The sequence below is a fragment of the Columba livia genome, chromosome 2, assembly GCF_036013475.1.
Source record: "Columba livia isolate bColLiv1 breed racing homer chromosome 2, bColLiv1.pat.W.v2, whole genome shotgun sequence".
Classification (NCBI taxonomy): Eukaryota; Metazoa; Chordata; class Aves; order Columbiformes; family Columbidae; genus Columba; species Columba livia.
This window is the reverse complement of record NC_088603.1, coordinates 137,279,580-137,296,924: the sequence shown is the minus strand read 5'-3', so window position 1 is coordinate 137,296,924 and position 17,345 is coordinate 137,279,580. Positions and strand designations below refer to the sequence as shown.

General features: G+C 36.2%; 1 protein-coding gene across 2 annotated transcripts in view; it reads right to left on the bottom strand.

Moving 5' to 3' along the window:
* Positions 1 to 17,345, bottom strand: part of TMEM67 (transmembrane protein 67) — a 33,918-nt gene that overhangs the window by 11,341 nt on the left and 5,232 nt on the right. Inside the window, exons 3-18 of one of the 2 annotated variants that reach the window (XM_065053969.1) lie at positions 16,830 to 16,923; positions 15,216 to 15,315; positions 14,704 to 14,773; positions 14,449 to 14,523; positions 13,159 to 13,221; positions 10,740 to 10,894; positions 10,512 to 10,620; positions 9,481 to 9,567; positions 6,693 to 6,758; positions 5,150 to 5,306; positions 4,662 to 4,785; positions 3,402 to 3,507; positions 1,382 to 1,438; positions 1,188 to 1,286; positions 637 to 735; positions 195 to 281 (exon numbers count right to left, since the gene is read on the bottom strand). In XM_065053969.1, coding sequence (XP_064910041.1) covers positions 195 to 281; positions 637 to 735; positions 1,188 to 1,286; positions 1,382 to 1,438; positions 3,402 to 3,507; positions 4,662 to 4,785; positions 5,150 to 5,306; positions 6,693 to 6,758; positions 9,481 to 9,567; positions 10,512 to 10,620; positions 10,740 to 10,894; positions 13,159 to 13,221; positions 14,449 to 14,523; positions 14,704 to 14,773; positions 15,216 to 15,315; positions 16,830 to 16,923 — 1,548 coding nt within the window. The remainder of the gene's footprint in view (positions 1 to 194; positions 282 to 636; positions 736 to 1,187; positions 1,287 to 1,381; positions 1,439 to 3,401; positions 3,508 to 4,661; positions 4,786 to 5,149; positions 5,307 to 6,692; positions 6,759 to 9,480; positions 9,568 to 10,511; positions 10,621 to 10,739; positions 10,895 to 13,158; positions 13,222 to 14,448; positions 14,524 to 14,703; positions 14,774 to 15,215; positions 15,316 to 16,829; positions 16,924 to 17,345) is intronic. The other variant, XM_065053971.1, reaches the window with a different exon arrangement.

Sequence of the window (17,345 nt, the reverse complement as noted above, 5' to 3'; positions counted from 1 at the left end):
TTCTTAGACATTTATTTCCCTATAGAGTCACCACAAAATAAATGTCTATGGAAAACTGATTTAATTCTTAGAATAATTATTTATATCTATACACTAATAAAATGAACTATACAAAATGTTTAAAAACAAGCCTACTGAAAATATGCAGAAGTGTACGTTGAAATGTCTTTCATGCCAGAAGAAAAAATATTTACCTTTAGACTGAAGGCACACGCTATGTATGTAACAAAATATTCTTCTTGAGATGGAAGTGGTAAAAGGACAGAGACAAACTGCTGAGCCTGTAATTGAGAAATTACATTGAAACAATGTGGCTGGCATATGTAACAACATTATAAGTGCATAAACATGAATCACATTTTGCAGAAAAATATCAATATTTAATGTGGAATCACTTTGAATTTTTAAAATATTTTAAGTGACTATTAAGCAGACTGCAAGCACAATGAATCCTAAGGAAAAGAAACAGGTGAACACAAAAATTTAAGCACACAAAACAAAACAAGATATAGAACTTGCCTCAATAGTCTGACCAGAAAGGCAAAAATAAAAATAAAAAAAGGAAAAAAGAAAATGAATTTTTGTGTAAATACAGATGCAATATTAACAGGTTTTCATAACTGGAAAAACACTTACTTTGAAGAACACAAGCCAATAAATTCCTGTGCCCACGGTGATGACAAAGAAAACGTTGGCAAGGTCTCCAGCATAAAACAGTAAGAACTTGAAAACTGTCTGCAATTATAAAAGCACACTGTAGAGATCTGTGAAACTGATTAAGTAATGCATATGTACATTCATAGAAATGTTATGCAGCTCATACTACAGGAAACTCTAGCACTGAAAATTACCTTTGAACAACGTTTTTCTAGTATGGTCAATATCTTTATGTCATATTCAGCATCTGGAACTCCTACTTGTTAGTCTTTGTTCCAAGAAGAATTAATCTGAAAACTAAGGCCACCCAACTGATCAGAATATCTCTGTAAATACCTTTACTTTTAGCAAAAGTATTTCCTAAATAACAACATCGGAATCCTCAAGAGAACCTAATTCTAGGTCACAGTTCTATGCACTAGGCTAGAAATCATTCCAGCTACCACAAGAAACAGAATAGGTATATTACAGCAAAGATCTCCTTCAAGAGAGGAAGGTGTGTCCCTTTTTATGCTACCAGCTGTTCATACCTGCAAGTCAATTATAGAGCTTCCTGTGCGTCTCTTCCAGCCTGCAGTCTTGAGAAGGGACCACAACACTGCAAGCCCACCCAACACACCCAACGTGATCTGAAGAGAACAAAAAATTACTTGCATGTATTTTTAAAAAACACAAAATAGAAATAAATCGTTATACCGACAAATGAAGGGGCAATACAACTTACATCAGTCTGAACCTGAGCCTCTGACTGATCCATCTCATAACTGACTGAGAAGGAAACCTGAATATTAAGATACAAAAAGTAAATATGGATAGAAATTCTGAAATGCTACAACTACTCCAGACAGCGGTAGTTTCATATACTTTTTTGGTGGGCTACTATGCAACTACAACATATATCTTCTTTTACTCTATATATCTGACCTGGTGTGCTCCAGTGCCAGACTTGGCACTAACACATGCTCTGCTACACTTAGTGCAGATTCTACCGACAGTAATGCTGGAGATGGACACCTGCTACCTGCAACTTAGCAGCTGGACCTAATCACAATCCTTTAAAATGTGCATAATTTTTTTCCTTCTGAAAGGAGACCCCAAAGGTTTGATACTTTCCCTTTTATCAGTGTTGATTACAAGTAACTTTAATGTAATGACACCAATATGCAAAATCAAGAACTGAGCTCTTACATAGCTGAGACACCAATTTTTTTTTACAGCTTGAATGAAATAAAAATTGCCAGGCAGCATCAAAATCGCTCCCTCTAGTGTAAATTCCTGTCTAGCCTAAGACCCATTTTTACTTAAGGCTGAAAGATTTGTACAAGGAAAAGAAAAACTTTGTCTTGGTTTTATAACATTCTGGCCTGAGTCTCTGTCACTGCAAGGCTCAAGTTAACACAAGTATGATAATAAATAGTATTTTAATTTGGTTTAAAAAAAAAGTACAAATCCTCCCCAAAACTAATCCTCCCTCCTCTCTGGCTTCGCTTCCTAAAATATTTGTTCCTGTCAGAACTCCTTCTATCACCACACTTGGATTTATGTCTAAATATGCTTAGTTACTAGAAGCTCTGTGTTTATAGAACTTGGAATGAAATTCAATGTATCTTTTTTACTTTAAAGAAGGTCTTGCATAAAATATGTTAAATTCACAATGCCTAAGTAGATCAGATGTATCGGTAAAGGTGAAATAGTATAACAGAAAACAGAGAAAATGAAAGGAATTGTTCCTGCCATCACCACTTGAATGAATTATTTTCTAAAAAAAGTGCTGTTTCTGTGGTTAAATAAAAACATCATTTAGGCAGGGAAGAAGTGTGACTGATTTTTCTGTCTTTCTAATTCTCTGTCTCTCCTTTCATGCAGCCAATATGGAACGCAAGGAATGGTTCTAGCACTGGAAATTTCTGCCTAGATGTCTATCTGTAGTGGAAGCCTGAACTGTTGAAGGCTGATTAAGAGAACGTGTTAATGTTACATTTTTTTAATAACAGAATGACTATTCCACTATATTAAGATCAATGGTTTCAATTTTACAGCAATGTGATCTAACGAGTAAACAAGGCACTGGAATGGGGCCTGTGAGCTGCTGCATCATGGCCGGCAAAGGGGCAAGTAGGAAATGCCCCTTCTGCACCTGCTACAGCAGAACGTGGTGGCTTTCAGAATAACCCCTCAATTGGTCCCCAACTGGTCTGGCTAAGGATTTTTGGATTATTTTACTTTAACTCTTAGAGATGTGCTGTAAAATAATACACGGCAGACAAAACACTAAAGGGTGCTTTAGATAAATTACCAATATTTTAACTTAAACTACAGGTGACCTGAAATTTCAGTGTAATAACAGCCTCCTCTTAAATGCATCGCTTTAAATAAAAATCTTCAATTTCTTCCATAAATTGCTGGTTTTAGTGCATTGCATAGAGTACTTTTCATGTTATTTTATGTGCATATAATTTTATTTGAACTGTAGCCTAACTTAGCATTATACAACCTACTGTAAAATTCTGAGTCTTTTACATTGAAAGAGGTGCAAGATAAATGAAAAAGAAAATACTTCTAACTGCTTTGCTTTAAAAGCTTTAGGTTTTAGTGAAAACTTGCAACTTAAAAACTGAGCAGAACTAGAAAGTGCTTATTAGATTTTTACAACTCCCCCATACATGTTCACTCAACTGGAATTCCAACAAAACTAAAAGCATGATTAAGAAATCAGTTCAATTAAGACAGCACAAATATCTCACCATCACACTCTGGGTTTCAGGGTTTTGGACAAGCACATCTGTGTAAGCAACAGTAAGTAGAGGAGGGTGGATAGTTCCTCTCTGAGTAGGGGATACCAGGCGAATTCTGCAGAAATACAGACAGTATCACTTTTAATACAAAAAATGGATTAATTGCTTGGAAAGTATTGATTGAAACTTGTACTAATAAGAAAATACTAAATGAACAGAACAACCTGATCAATAAAACATGAGTTTCAAACCCCGTGACATAGCAATTCACATTTTAAAAGCAAACAGAGCATACAAAGGCATGTACACAAATATATAAATAGAAAAAGCTGGGAAACTCTAAGAAAATACCTGAATCAATGTTTACCTACTGCTTACATTATGATAGCTGCAATGAAAGTCAATTCCAAAAAGTAACTTTTCTCAAAACATTATACGGTGACCTTTTCTATATTTTGTATTTCTGGCATTATCCTTTTTTTCCAAGGTAGGAGGGTGTTCTCCTAAGATACATAAGCTAATCCTTATTTTTTGAAATAATGTAATACATAATTCTCAGCAAATGGAGTTAGTACATTAAAATCTTCAGGATTATTACTTGTAATGATCAGTACTCAGTGCTACTCAGGAATCTTTTTAACTAATAAGTTAAGAAGAAGAACTGAAGGAAATGGGATATCTCAATTTTCAGACAGTCATGTCAAAGGAAGACATTACATAAAGGAGGAGAAACAAGGGCTCTTCCAAAACATATTCCAGCTGAGATTAACCATCAATAATGGCCCTAACAGGTAGTTTCACAATTGCAGTTACATGACTACAAGTCTGTTTTGCATTGTATAGCAGAATAGGTAACAGCTTGCAAAAATACTGCAAAAAAGGAATAGAGAGTATGAAATAGCATCCTTGTATAGTCAGCTATTCAAAAATAATTAACAGAGGAGTTTTTAGGTCTTTCAAGATGACACCTGCTTCCACAAGGTGACTGAATGCCTGCTAACTTGCATTATGCATACACAATCCAATCCATTTTAACTGGAAAGTAATCACAGTAATTTTAACCCCCATGAGTCACTGTTACGTATTCTGACTCACTCATCAGAACAACCTGTGGAAACTCTTGCTATTTCCAAGTATGAAACGGAAAAAGCAGCACAGGACATACCAGAAACAACATAATAAAGCAACTTTCCTTTAAGACAATAAAATGCAGATTGCACAAAAATTGCTTTACTTTCTATGCAGTATATATCATATGCAATTAATCACCTTATTGTTATTTTGCTAGCAATTCGAATTACTCTTGGTAGTTTTCCCAGGTCATTCTCTTTTCCACTTAGCGTGTCCACCAAAAAAAATCGACGAGTCAAAAGCCAGTTGTTCATATTACTGCCTTTGAAAACACATGATAGCCACATAATTTAAAAAAAACTAATTCAACACAGAAAAAACAATGAAATCTACTAGAAATGACACATATAACTGTATGATACATCTAACCGTATCCAGGGTAAAAATACTTATTTTCAACTCGAAGACATAATTAAATCGGACTACTTTATTGGTGCATATTATTGAGTGGGCTGGTGTCTGCAACCAAAGCTTGCACTTAACGCTAGCAGAACTTGCCCACAAATATTAAAGTCTTGAAACAGAAACAAGTTATGGTGTGTCGTGGTATCTTTAATACAAATGCTTTCTATTCAAAGTTATTCACATTATTTAAATTCACAGAAATATTACTATGACAGTCTTACCTTGATTAACAAACATTTCACTGTATTGAAGATTCAAGTTTAAAACTGGCACAGCCCAAAGATATTGTTGTCCATTGTCACCGTTATATTTAAGGAACAGGTCATAAAAGATTGGATTAGCAAAATCCAATAAAATCTTGGAAACTGAAATTTTGCACTATGAGAAAAGAAATGTTAAAACAAAGGGTCACTTTAGCCATTTAATGATTTTATCAAGTTGTGGATTCTTCTCCTACAAAATTATTGTGGAATCTGTCCCACTTCTTCACAAAAGACAAAGTATTCTGGCTATTTCCAAGCAATTACCGAGTTTTTATACAAACCTCTTGTAAATTATTGCAATTGACTAGAACTACTGATGTGGGAAATGAAGCTCTGCTAACATTTTTCAACAGATTAGGAAAAAATATCCCAGTAAATTTCCCAGACATAAAATTTGACACTAAAGTCCAGAAACACAAATGCTGAAGTCACGGAGTTCAGTGACTGGTTCTGGGCTCACCAGTACAAGACAGAAACAGAGATACTTGATATAGTGCAGCACAGGCTGCTGAGATGATGAAGGGACTGAAGCATCTCTCCTGTGAGGCCAGGCTGAAAGAGCTGGGACTGTTTTGCTTGGAGATGAGAAGGCTCAGGGGGGATCTTATTAATGTGTACACATACCTGAAGGAAGGGTATACAAGACAAAGCCAGGCTCTTTTCAGTCGTGCCCAGTGACAGGACCAGAGGGCACACACTGAAACCCTCTGAGAATCAGGAAACACTTTTTCACTGTGAGGGAGACTGACCACTGGCACAAGTTGCCCAGAAAGGTTGTAGAGTCTCCCTCCTTGGACATATTCAAAGCTGCCTGGACACAATCCTGGGCAAACAGCTTTAGGCGGCCCTGCTTGAGCAGGGCATTGGACAAGATGACCTTCAGAGGTCCTGCCAGCTTCAGTCACTCTGATAGTGTGAAGAAATTAGATGTGAAAGTAGGTAGTGTTTTGTGTATGTGAACAACCACGCCATCTTGAAATACTTATTTAACATGTCTACCATGTTTCCTCCAAAGCTGTAGGGAAAAAAAAAGTGATGCCTACAATCCATGAAAATAATTACATTAAAAATACTCAGTAAGTTAATATTTATTGGTGTTTGTATTTAAACCCAGTCATATTAGCTGTTGTTAATACTTAACAGCAGGCCCTACATACTCAATAAATCAAATACATGAGATCTGAAAAAGCACAAAAGAAGAATAGCTATACTTGACCAGTTCAATGATCCTAAATAGAAAATAAGTTTCCATTCTGTCTGAAATACTGAAATATGAATTAAACAACATTAAACACTAAGTAAAAATACTTAACAAAGATTCATCAAAATTTTATTTCACTCAACAATAAAAACATTAAAATGAGCAACAGCTTCGCAAGAAGAAAGTCCATTTTGCACCTTATGGCTAAACTCCATAAGTTCTTCAATACACACTGAATTACTAATGACATATAAAGCAACTTAATTCAAAACTTAGAATACTATTTTATCTCTTACTTACACTTTGTTGGTAAGTTGTTCCAAATGTATAAGCTGCATCCAGTCTAGTCTGGGTATCAGAACAAAGCTGAACAAAACGTAATTATAGTTAGGTTAATTCAAAGGTATATTTTTCTTACATGAAATATTCAGAGGTACCCCAAGATTTTTATGCATTCACAGTTCTCACAGAAGATATTTTGTTGTATTCTTTAAGAAGAGAGGGATGGACTTTGAAAAGTAAACATGATTATGTATTGTATTAATATTGATGTTCCTAAACCTGTTTTACCTCACTGCATAGGATTGTGCAGTTCCATCACTGAAGCTGAAATCTGTGTACAGCAGCATCCAACCAGGCAAAAACAACCCTTCTGAGGACAGAATGTTCAATCCACTGTGCTACCTTTATCAGTAGCTTGTGCTAAATCCAGGAATCCCATAAGAAACGAACTCTATATTGCTCCCTTTCCCTTGAGCAAGCATTCTCAGATGATGAAAGTTATAATGGCAAGTAACACTATTTTTTTTTTTTTATTTTTCAATATAGCTTTTACATTTTCTGCAAAGAACAAGTCATTCTAAGCAGAACTCAGAAAAATGGGCCAAATTCCAACTAAGTGATCATGGCACTTAAGTGGAGGGCACAGACTTTTTCTCCAAATGAAAATTAAGTCTCAGTTTACACAAACCACAATTCTATCGGTGTGCAACTGAAATTCTGGGAATTGCTACAATTATGCTTTGAGGTTGCTTTAGCACCATGATGTCCTATCGCACAAAATCTATTACATTAAAAGAGGCTCTGAAGGGAAAAGCTGTTCCTTTCCCATTTAGTTTTTGTAGCTACTAAAAGCTCTGGATTCTAGGAAATTAATGCATTCAATAAACCTGAAAATCTATGTCAGAATATCTCATTTTCTATGCACAGTCTTAGCAACTCATTTTCTCAGACACTAGTTTTCCTTAAAATTTGAGAGGCAGATGCAAGACTTCATCCTGAGACAATAACGAAAGAGCAGTCACTCTCGAAATCCTGAGTGTCGTCTGTGCTTCTGGAGATTCTGTAGGATTTGAAGTGACGCGCTTCAAGAGTGCCACAAAGAGCCTAGAAAATGAGACAATTCCCAATTGTTCTTGCTATTGTTGTCAACCTAGAGAATTGCTGAGAGTGCCTAGATCACCACTGACTCCTAAACAAATTCTGCTCTGTAACACATTTTGTAGCTGTCAGTTCCTGCTAACTCTGACGCTAATTACTATTGCACTGTCCACTTGCTTCTTCTTTGCATTTTTCCCACCCTATACAGCATGCTACTGCTGGAGCAGAATGTGTGCACCACTGAAATCTGAGGGTAGAGTGTTCAAGGGTACTGTGAATCCTCTAGCCAGTATTCCCTAATTCCATGTAAAGTCTCCTGTCAAGTTTTTATAACTTTTGTTACAAAAAAGCCAGGCAGATGCTGGACAAAGTGTATATTTTATATTAAAACCAAAATAAATAAACAAAAAATCCCAGGAGAACAAAAGAAAATATGGTGGTAGATCAGTTTTCCTATCTCTCTTCACAGTGGCATAGTCACTGATTTGCTTGGTATTCTCATAATGTGTGAAAGCAGGTGACAACATCCAATAGGGACACACTTCCAGAATTTTCTATGTGGAAAGTGTAGAGTCCTGCATCTGGGCAGGAACAACCCCAGGTTCCAGTATAAGTTGGGGAATGACCTATTAGAGAGCAGTGTAGGGGAAAGGGACCTGGGGGTCCTGGTGGACAACAGGATGACCATGAGCCAGCACTGTGCCCTTGTGGCCAGGAAGGCCAATGGCATCCTGGGGTGTATTACAAGGGGGGTGGTTAGTAGATCGAGAGAGGTCCTCCTTCCCCTCTACTCTGCCCTGGTGAGACCCCATCTGGAATATTGTGTCCAGTTCTGGGCCCCTCAGTTCAAGAAGGACAGGGAACTGCTGGAGAGGGTCCAGCGTAGGGCAACGAAGATGATTAAGGGAGTGGAGCATCTCCCTTATGAAGAAAGGCTGAGGGAGCTGGGTCTCTTTAGTTTGGAGAAGAAGAGACTAAGGGCGGACCTTATTAATGTTTATAAATATATAAAGGGTGAGTGCCATGAGGATGGAGCCAGGCTCTTCTCAGTGGCAAACAATGATAGGACAAGGGGTAATGGGATCAAGCTGGAACACACGAGGTTCCACTTAAATTTGAGAAAAAACTTCTTCTCAGTAAGGGTGACAGAGCACTGGAACAGGCTGCCCAGGGAGGTTGTGGAGTCTCCTTCTCTGGAGACATTCAAAACCCACCTGGACATGTTCCTGTGTGACCTCACTTAGGCGTTCCTGCTCCAGCAGGGGGATTGGACTAGATGATCTTTTGAGGTCCCTTCCAATCCCAAATGTACTGTGATACTGTGATACTGTGACTGAGAGCTAAAGAATATACTTTTCTTGCCAAGAAAAAGAGGGCTAATAATAAATTATATACATGGTTAACTGCATGCTGAATGGAAGAAAGAGACAGTCAGTTCTAAATGACTAGCACTGCTTTTCAGAGCTTTCCAATATTCCAATTTTGTACTGGTTCAATGACTGAAGGCAATGTTGCTGAATTTATACTTTTGATTTTGTAGAGATCATCGTGAGCAAGAATCAAGGGTTATTTTCCCTAATCTAGCTCTATGGTTATGTTATGAACTGTCACTACTATAGTAACCAAACTCTTGGCTTTTATCTTAATTTGGCTAAAGGTAATCAGAATGTTAAGTGTATCAACAAAAGATAATGAAAATCAAATGTACCTGTAAGACACCTCCTTCCAAATTTTGCCACTTGAGAAAGTTTCCTGCTGCATCAAATGAGGCTGCAATAAATTGCAGCTTTACATCCTAACAATGAAAAAACATAAAGGAACAATGAAACTGCCAGAAAGTAGATATACACATTTTAGGGACTTCTGCCTCATTGTTTGATGCTTCCCTAAAATGTTCAACATAATGTTTAATTTTTTCCCTTTGATTTAACGTTTTTTATCTTAGTTTTGGTAGTTTACTTTTGAAAAAGTTGTGATTCTGTGATTCTATGAAATGTGTGTGTAAGCACCAGACGCAACAGAAGGAAACACCAGATAGCAGTAATGAAGAACACTGTTCCCAGGAATAAAGCTGAGAAACTGGTTCTGATAAAATCATGACACGGACAACTTGTCAGTAAAAGATCATGTACCTTGGCAGAAGAACAACAGCACATATACCTATTTCCAATTAGCTCACCAGGAAAACTGACAAAAGGATGTATATCTTTCAAACAATGGGAAGAGACAAAGACCAAATTTGCCTCCAAATTTCCATAAACTGGAAACTGAAAGAAACAAGACTCTGAAGCAAAGGACAATGCCAAAACAACTATTAATTCCTAAGAGCTATAAAAGATTTGTCTAATTACCAGTTCATCACCGCCAGTCCAGAAGAACCTTGGGGACATAATGAGGACTTAATAGCTGGCACCCCTTGTTCCCTGTGTCACACACAATTGAGCCCAGTCAGAACACTCAGGCAAACACATCTTGGCCTTATGAGAATGTGGGTATGAGAGCGTAAGCAAAATAAATATGTGACCAAGTGAGTGTAAGTCAGTAAAATCATCTTACCTAGAGATATTTTTACATAAATATCACCTTTGTCTTCCATAAGATGTCACACTGAGTTTTGTTACACTAATCATCTAAAAATTATCTTTAGTGGAGCCACATGTGCAATTAATCTAAACCTCTTTATGTGATTATGTCTTCCTCCTAACATGTGTTTCCCCATGTCTGCTACCCAATGCCTACCTTATCTGTTCCTTTAAAACTGAAGGTCGTAGGGAAATGGCTTGCCTCAAGCACTTGGGATGCTAATCCTGGTTGATCACCATAATATAGCCACGGAAGATTATGCCTCCTGAAAACAATTACAATGTTTTCTCTAAAGAAACATAATGTTTTGCATCAAAGAACATTTAGAATAATAATTTCCATAAAACACTATTAAAGACTGAAGTTATGGAAAAGGTAACTTACCAGAAGGATATTGAATGAACAATGCCTAGCCTTGCTGTATTGATATAAATATACTGAAATAAACCACAGGCATCAGTACTTGAAGAACTCAGAGAGTTCATATTCATCACACACATATTTCCAAGGGCTTGGCATGCTGTTAGATTGGAGTACAACTGCAGTGGAGAAACATAAGAACATAGAAAAGTATTTGTTTACCCCTCCTTTTGGCAAGGTAGTAATAAAATTCACGCTGTCTTTAATAAGTCACTCCTAAACCAGCATTTTTAGTTGAAAGTGATTTCATTTTTTCAATACCTAATATTTTCTTCCAGTTATTCAGGTTCTATATTTTTATAGGTCTGCAAATGGTAGCATGAAACCAATGCTCTTACTTTTTCAGATTATTTTAGTTGCATCAGCTAGGTGGTATGAAGTGACAAAAATGTCAAAATCTGCATTTAGAAAATGAAGTAAGAATCAAAATATTTAACACCACTTAGGCAGTATGACAAAGATGACTCCATCAAAGAGCTAAGAGTGACAACTATAGTCACGTGTAATAAATATCTTCTTTTCAGTTTTAGTACTTTATCCTGCTGTCCAAACTATGTTGTATTTATAACATTGTTCAGTTTTGGTAAACAAACCATGCGATAGCCAGAAGCGATGCCTGGTGTCTGTGTGCGGTGATCACTGCACTAGTGGGAACATGCCAACACCTATTGCTTTTGTGTGGATCAGATCCGCATTTGCACGTTACACTCAGGCAGCACCTCCAAATAGCTGAGCAGGCTGAGGCCGGCAAACAGGATAAACTAATGTAAGTGATGTGGATAGTCTCAGTTTGTAAAAAGGAATGGGATAAGTAGGAGAATACATCTCAGAACCGTGTGTATGAGGTGGTGACAGGAGTGGCCATAAAGGTGCTCTGGGAAAATACTGAACAGAAGGCTGATGAAATACTGCCAGAGAGAATGCCTGCCAGCCAGGGAGCTGCCAGCCTCAGAATCAGAAACTTCCTTGAGAATTACAGCTGGGTACCTAAACACCAGAGACATCCTGAGATACCATCAATAAGCACAAAACAAAGGAGCTGTAACAGCACCTTATCACCTGGAAAAGAGGGAAACATTCTAAGAAACTACAAATCAGCAACTGCTATTTGCTGTTCTAGCTGAAAGAGCAGAAAAAATCTGGCAAAATAAAAACTGGCCTGAGAGAATATAAAACCTCATCATCTATTGGCTGCTCCAGGTGGTGCTGTCCTATGTCCCCTTATGTCTCTGTGAAATAAAAATGACTTATCTTTTACCTAAAATGGAAAGTGAATCTGTCCCTGTCTGTCTGTCTGTCTCTCTCACACAGAGAACTCCAGACTCTGCGACATGGATCATCTTCGAACTGAGACTTTGTCCATCATTGATTTTGAGGCCCCAGTCCTGGGAGGGGTTTGGTAAGCACTGTACTGGTACTGTTTTGAATAATATATATCTACATAGGCATGCATATAAGTAATTGTCCATAAGCATATGTGCTGCTTTACTAGTGATAATTTTGTAGTAACTTCTAATATTGGAATATATACTTGCCATCACCATTTGAATACACATATACTTGCTTTATTAATCATAAGCATATTCATTTTACTAGTAGTAATTCTTAGTAATCTGTAATAAAGAAATGCAGGAAGTAAAAGAATCCATGTGCTTGTATAGTATGGAATCCTGTGAACTCACTGTTGTGTTCTTTATACACCTGTAGGAGAGGTAGCCCTTTGGGTCCTGACAGATTAGGTGAAAAGGTAGGACCTGAGAAGTTAAAATCTGATCTTGAGGAAAGGAATATGGAAGGGAAATGAGGATGTGTGATAAGAGGGTTGGTAAAATGGAGGCCAAAGCACATCCCCTTCACAAGTGTGTATGATTCTGCTGGTGCAGGCACTCTTCCACCCATGGCTTCTGCCACCCAGACCAATATAATAGTAACTAACACTTGAATATATAAATCAAAGCAAAGCTAAAAAGGATGGTTCTAGTTATCCTTCTCCATCACAAAACAAAGTGTTCAACTGAAAGCCAAATAAGAGGTAAAGACTGGCTGCCAATCAATACTGATTATGCAAAAGATTGATTTTCTGAGTGTTCCCTTAATGGATATGCTCAGTAACAGTTCACATACCTACTGACTATTGCAGGATTTTTTGCTTATCACCATTCATCTTGTTAAAGTTCTGACCCTGGAGACTTGAACTAACATTGACTAGCACTTACTATCCTTTCTAAACATTCCTTATATATTGCTTCCTTATCTACTGTCATCTCAAAACAAGATTATTTAAAAATAAGCAAGCTAACTTCCAAAAACTGAAGTGCCATGCTTTTACACAGAGTATCACTTCTCTATAAAAAAGCAAGCCGCAAACATTAATGAAACTCACCCAACAGGCAGAGGCTGAGGATTGCAGGTTTTTCAGAAACCATGCTGATGTCAGTGTTATACCCTGTAAATAAGGAACTGCTTCACTGTTTTTGTTCAGAACAATTTATCCATAATGTAACAGCCTGGAAAACTATGTCAGCTAAAAGGTGCTCCTTATTTTTTAATACGAGCTTTCTGTGCTTTGTAAATGTCTAAATCAAATCAGCTCAGTTCAAAACACAACCATAAAGCAATAATGTTTCACTTCACTAAATTAGACAAAATATTCAGAACAAGAGCAGAAATATTGAAGTTTTGAATACGGATTCTGTGACAAATGAGATTTTTTTTACTGCACTAGAGAAGTACTAACAATTTCAAGGGTAAAGTGTTGACTGGCTGGCAAATTTAACTCAGGACCAAATTTGTCAAATTAATTATTTCATAACCTGCCTTTCATAACTACTCACATATGAACTAGACATAGTTTCTGTACATGCTGTAAACAACTGAAAAGACATGCTTGCAATAAAATATTATTTAGAAGAATGCTTTCTCAGAAAGCAAGACCAATATTAGCTGCCAGGAAAGCTGAAGAATGTTTTTTGCTTTCTTTCAAGCAGTAGTCTTTAATTCATTTAAAGACAAATTACACTTACTGGCCACATTTCCTGAATTCAGAACTATGTGGAAAACGGCACTAACTTGAGCAGATGTCACAAATAATACTGGTTCATTAGCTAAAACAATGCAATTGCCTTAATTCTTCTCAATAAAACATATTTTCAATCATTAGCCAATTCATTGAAGTCAACAATTTCATACACAATCTCAAACTGTAGAGGTGTTTATTTTCTTCTGTCAGTTCTAACCATCTGATGGCTAAAAATGTCTTTTCAGTCTTTATGTTTTCTTTCAAACATTTTATATGAACAATAATTTTATGTACTAAAAATTAAAACAAATTTTAAAAGCCCAGGGGCGTTCATGGACGCTTCAGCATGTTTTTGTGATACAAGTGTGTGTTTTAAATACCTACAATTAAAACAGTAGACCACATACTACTTGTTTTGATACTAAATTCATGTAAATTACTTCTCTTTTTCAGTTTGGAAGAGGGCATTAATTTTCTTAAACATATTCCATTAGAACAATGGTTTCCTGGTCTACATGTATGCACTCTCTCTTAATGCAAACTACTTTGCAATAACTGTGATCAGATAACAAACCACCACCTTTTTTTTTCAGGAACACAACTCGAATTAATTAACAAGATAGCTTAAAAATGTTTTAAAATAAACACACTTACTAGCTGTCCAAAACGAACAGTTGCAACCCCCTTTGGGGGTAAGTTTTCACTAGCACTGAAACACAATCCTCCAGTCTGAAAAAACAAAAACATAACAACAACAAACCCCATCCAACCAACCAAAAAAACCCCAAACAAACAAAAAACCCACCACAACAAAACACCCAGAGAGAAAATAATAATGAAAATTTATACATTTGCCAGCATAACTTTTCTTTTTCTGAGCTTCAATACAATAAGCATTCTTCTACTTACTAAAATGTTTGGGCTGCTGCAGTCACAAGACTTGGTTACATTGATGAATGTTTGTTCACATCTGACACACCTATGGATCACCAACATGAAGAATGTCCTTAAAATGTAGTTAACTCTGAGATTTAGTACTTAGTGAAAGCTGATTTCATAGTATGCCTGATAACACCAAAGCATCTTCACTAGTTTGGATTGAAATCCAAAAGACATTACTGATTTGTATCTACTGTCAGTGAAGAAGAAATTAAATAATTGATTATCAAAATAAGAATTATGTTTCTGCTTCCAATTCAAAGTCCCTCTTGTAGCCACACTTAAGACTAACAAACCAAGCCACTGGCCATAAAGGAATTCAGTGAACATAAAACATATCGAGCTTGATTTGGGGTTGGTTGAGGATTTCTAATTCACTGCTTTTAAAACTGTCATCCCAAAGATACAGACTCAAGAATGTTCCATTTAAACAGAATATGGCATGTTCAAATTCATCATCAAAAAAGGAAAGGGACACTAACCTACTTCCTGACGAATCTGAGGCAGAGAACGATTGCTCGCTTCCATTACAGTGAATGCACAATGCTTCATCCAGCAAAACGCCATCGACACTTCTTTCCACTAAGTGGAAGAGAAAAACAACTGTGATAAAATTGCATGATGCATAGTATGTCACATGGGTTAAGAAAAGTTTGGAAAAATAGCATCTATGCAATCTAAAATAAATGCAAAGATTTTATTAAAAAAAGAAAAAAAATCAAGAGCACAACTTGCTAGTAACATCCACTATAAATAAGTGCACCTTGGTACATATAAATGTGAATTGTTCAGATCTATGCACATGCAGTTGAGTTTTAACGAGAAATGTGATATTTCATGTCCATTTTTGGTGTTCCTTTGTTATTTATTCTGAAGTAAATTTCAAACCAAGGTTTCCTTCCAAAGCTAAAACTTAAAACATCAAGTTTACAAATTACTGGAAAAAAAAAATTTTAATTCTCATCTGAAGTGATTAATGCAAATGTCACAAATTCAAAGTTTCAAAGCTGCATTTTCCAGCAATTAAATCATTTGGCAAGATATTTCAAGTCTAATTATCACAAAAACCCCTAAAAACCAACAAAGAGAATCAAAAGAATTACAATACTAATGTTCTTTCTGCGTATTAGATTACAGAATCAGTTTTGCTCTCAGTATTTTACCATAAAGTCTCAGAATGTTTTTTGTAACTCTCTTAAAGTTGAAGGGAGATGACTTGGTATTCACTCTTTTACAGATTCCTAGGAAAATTATAAATTAATGATCTGGAAAACAGTGATTCTCCAGTATGCTCTATTTGAAATGTAACCAAAGAGGACATTAGTAATACCTATTCAAAGAATTACAGACACATGGAAAATCTTTTCCATCATGTCTCTTTGAAAATAAGGAAAACTAGAGCTCCCAGGAGCTTTTCTGTTTTACACCCTTGATGAAAATTATACTTTGCCCTTAGTTTTTTACTATGCAATATACGCAAAATATAGTTAACACAGATGCTGAAGTTAATATTGTAATTCACTTTCTGTGCCTACTGAAATCTATCTGCAGTTTTAAGAGCGCATCAGGCAAGAGGCACAGATATAGGGGAGCACACCCATGTCACAGGAAATCACAGATACAGGTGTGTGTCTCAGGGAGGTATGACAGCCACCAAGATTGATGCACAGTAGTTTGCTTGGCTTGCTCAGGCTATTCTGTTCCATCTACTCATATATGTATAATTCCTGTACTGTGAAGGACCTATGCATTGTATCCTTCAAAACATCTTAATGCTTTTTCTTAATCTATATTGACATTGGTTTTATCCCCATTTTAATGCCTCCACCCAGCATCAACCAGCTTAAAGGAACTGATACACCAGTATTCATTTTGAAATGTTTGCATAATAGTTCTTATTGCAATGAACAATGGTACAGATTTATCTCTTGTCTTTCCGGAATGACGTTTAAGATCAAGAGCGATGTTGAATCTTTACATTAGATACGTAAACATATGTTAAATTTCCTTTCTTATTTAATAGAAGAGCATGTCTTAATAAACTCAATATCTAAGATAGATTTCTTACCTAATATATAGATATATAGATTTCTTACCTAATATTTCATTATTCAGGCATTTACATTTTCCTTCTGAAGTTAGGCCTTTAGGGCAAATAATACAATTCCACCCATCTTGAGTAACTCCACTCTAAAACAAAAGGTTAAACTATAATAATTTTCAAAAATTTAGACATCACCCAATATCCGTGAACAAGCCCTGATCCAGATGTTATTTAGTAGAAAATGTATTTGGATACAGCACTGACAACATTCATTAAGCTTTTATGGACAAAAAAGGCTAAACAATCTGGCAAAAGTAATTCCTGTGCAGACATAGACTAAAAAAGTGTTCTTAAGTTTTTTCTGAACCCTTTAGCTAGCATCCTTTAGTGAAGACAAGAGTTGATTAAAAGTGGAAGGTTTCAAGAAAGATACAGAGGTTCTATAGTGAAAAAAAAATCAATAAACATAACAATGAATAAGTAGACATGTTTGCACGTAAGTATACAGAAGTAATGGAAGTGGAGGAGTCTTAAGTCAAGCAGCTTATATAACTGCATGGAATTTTGC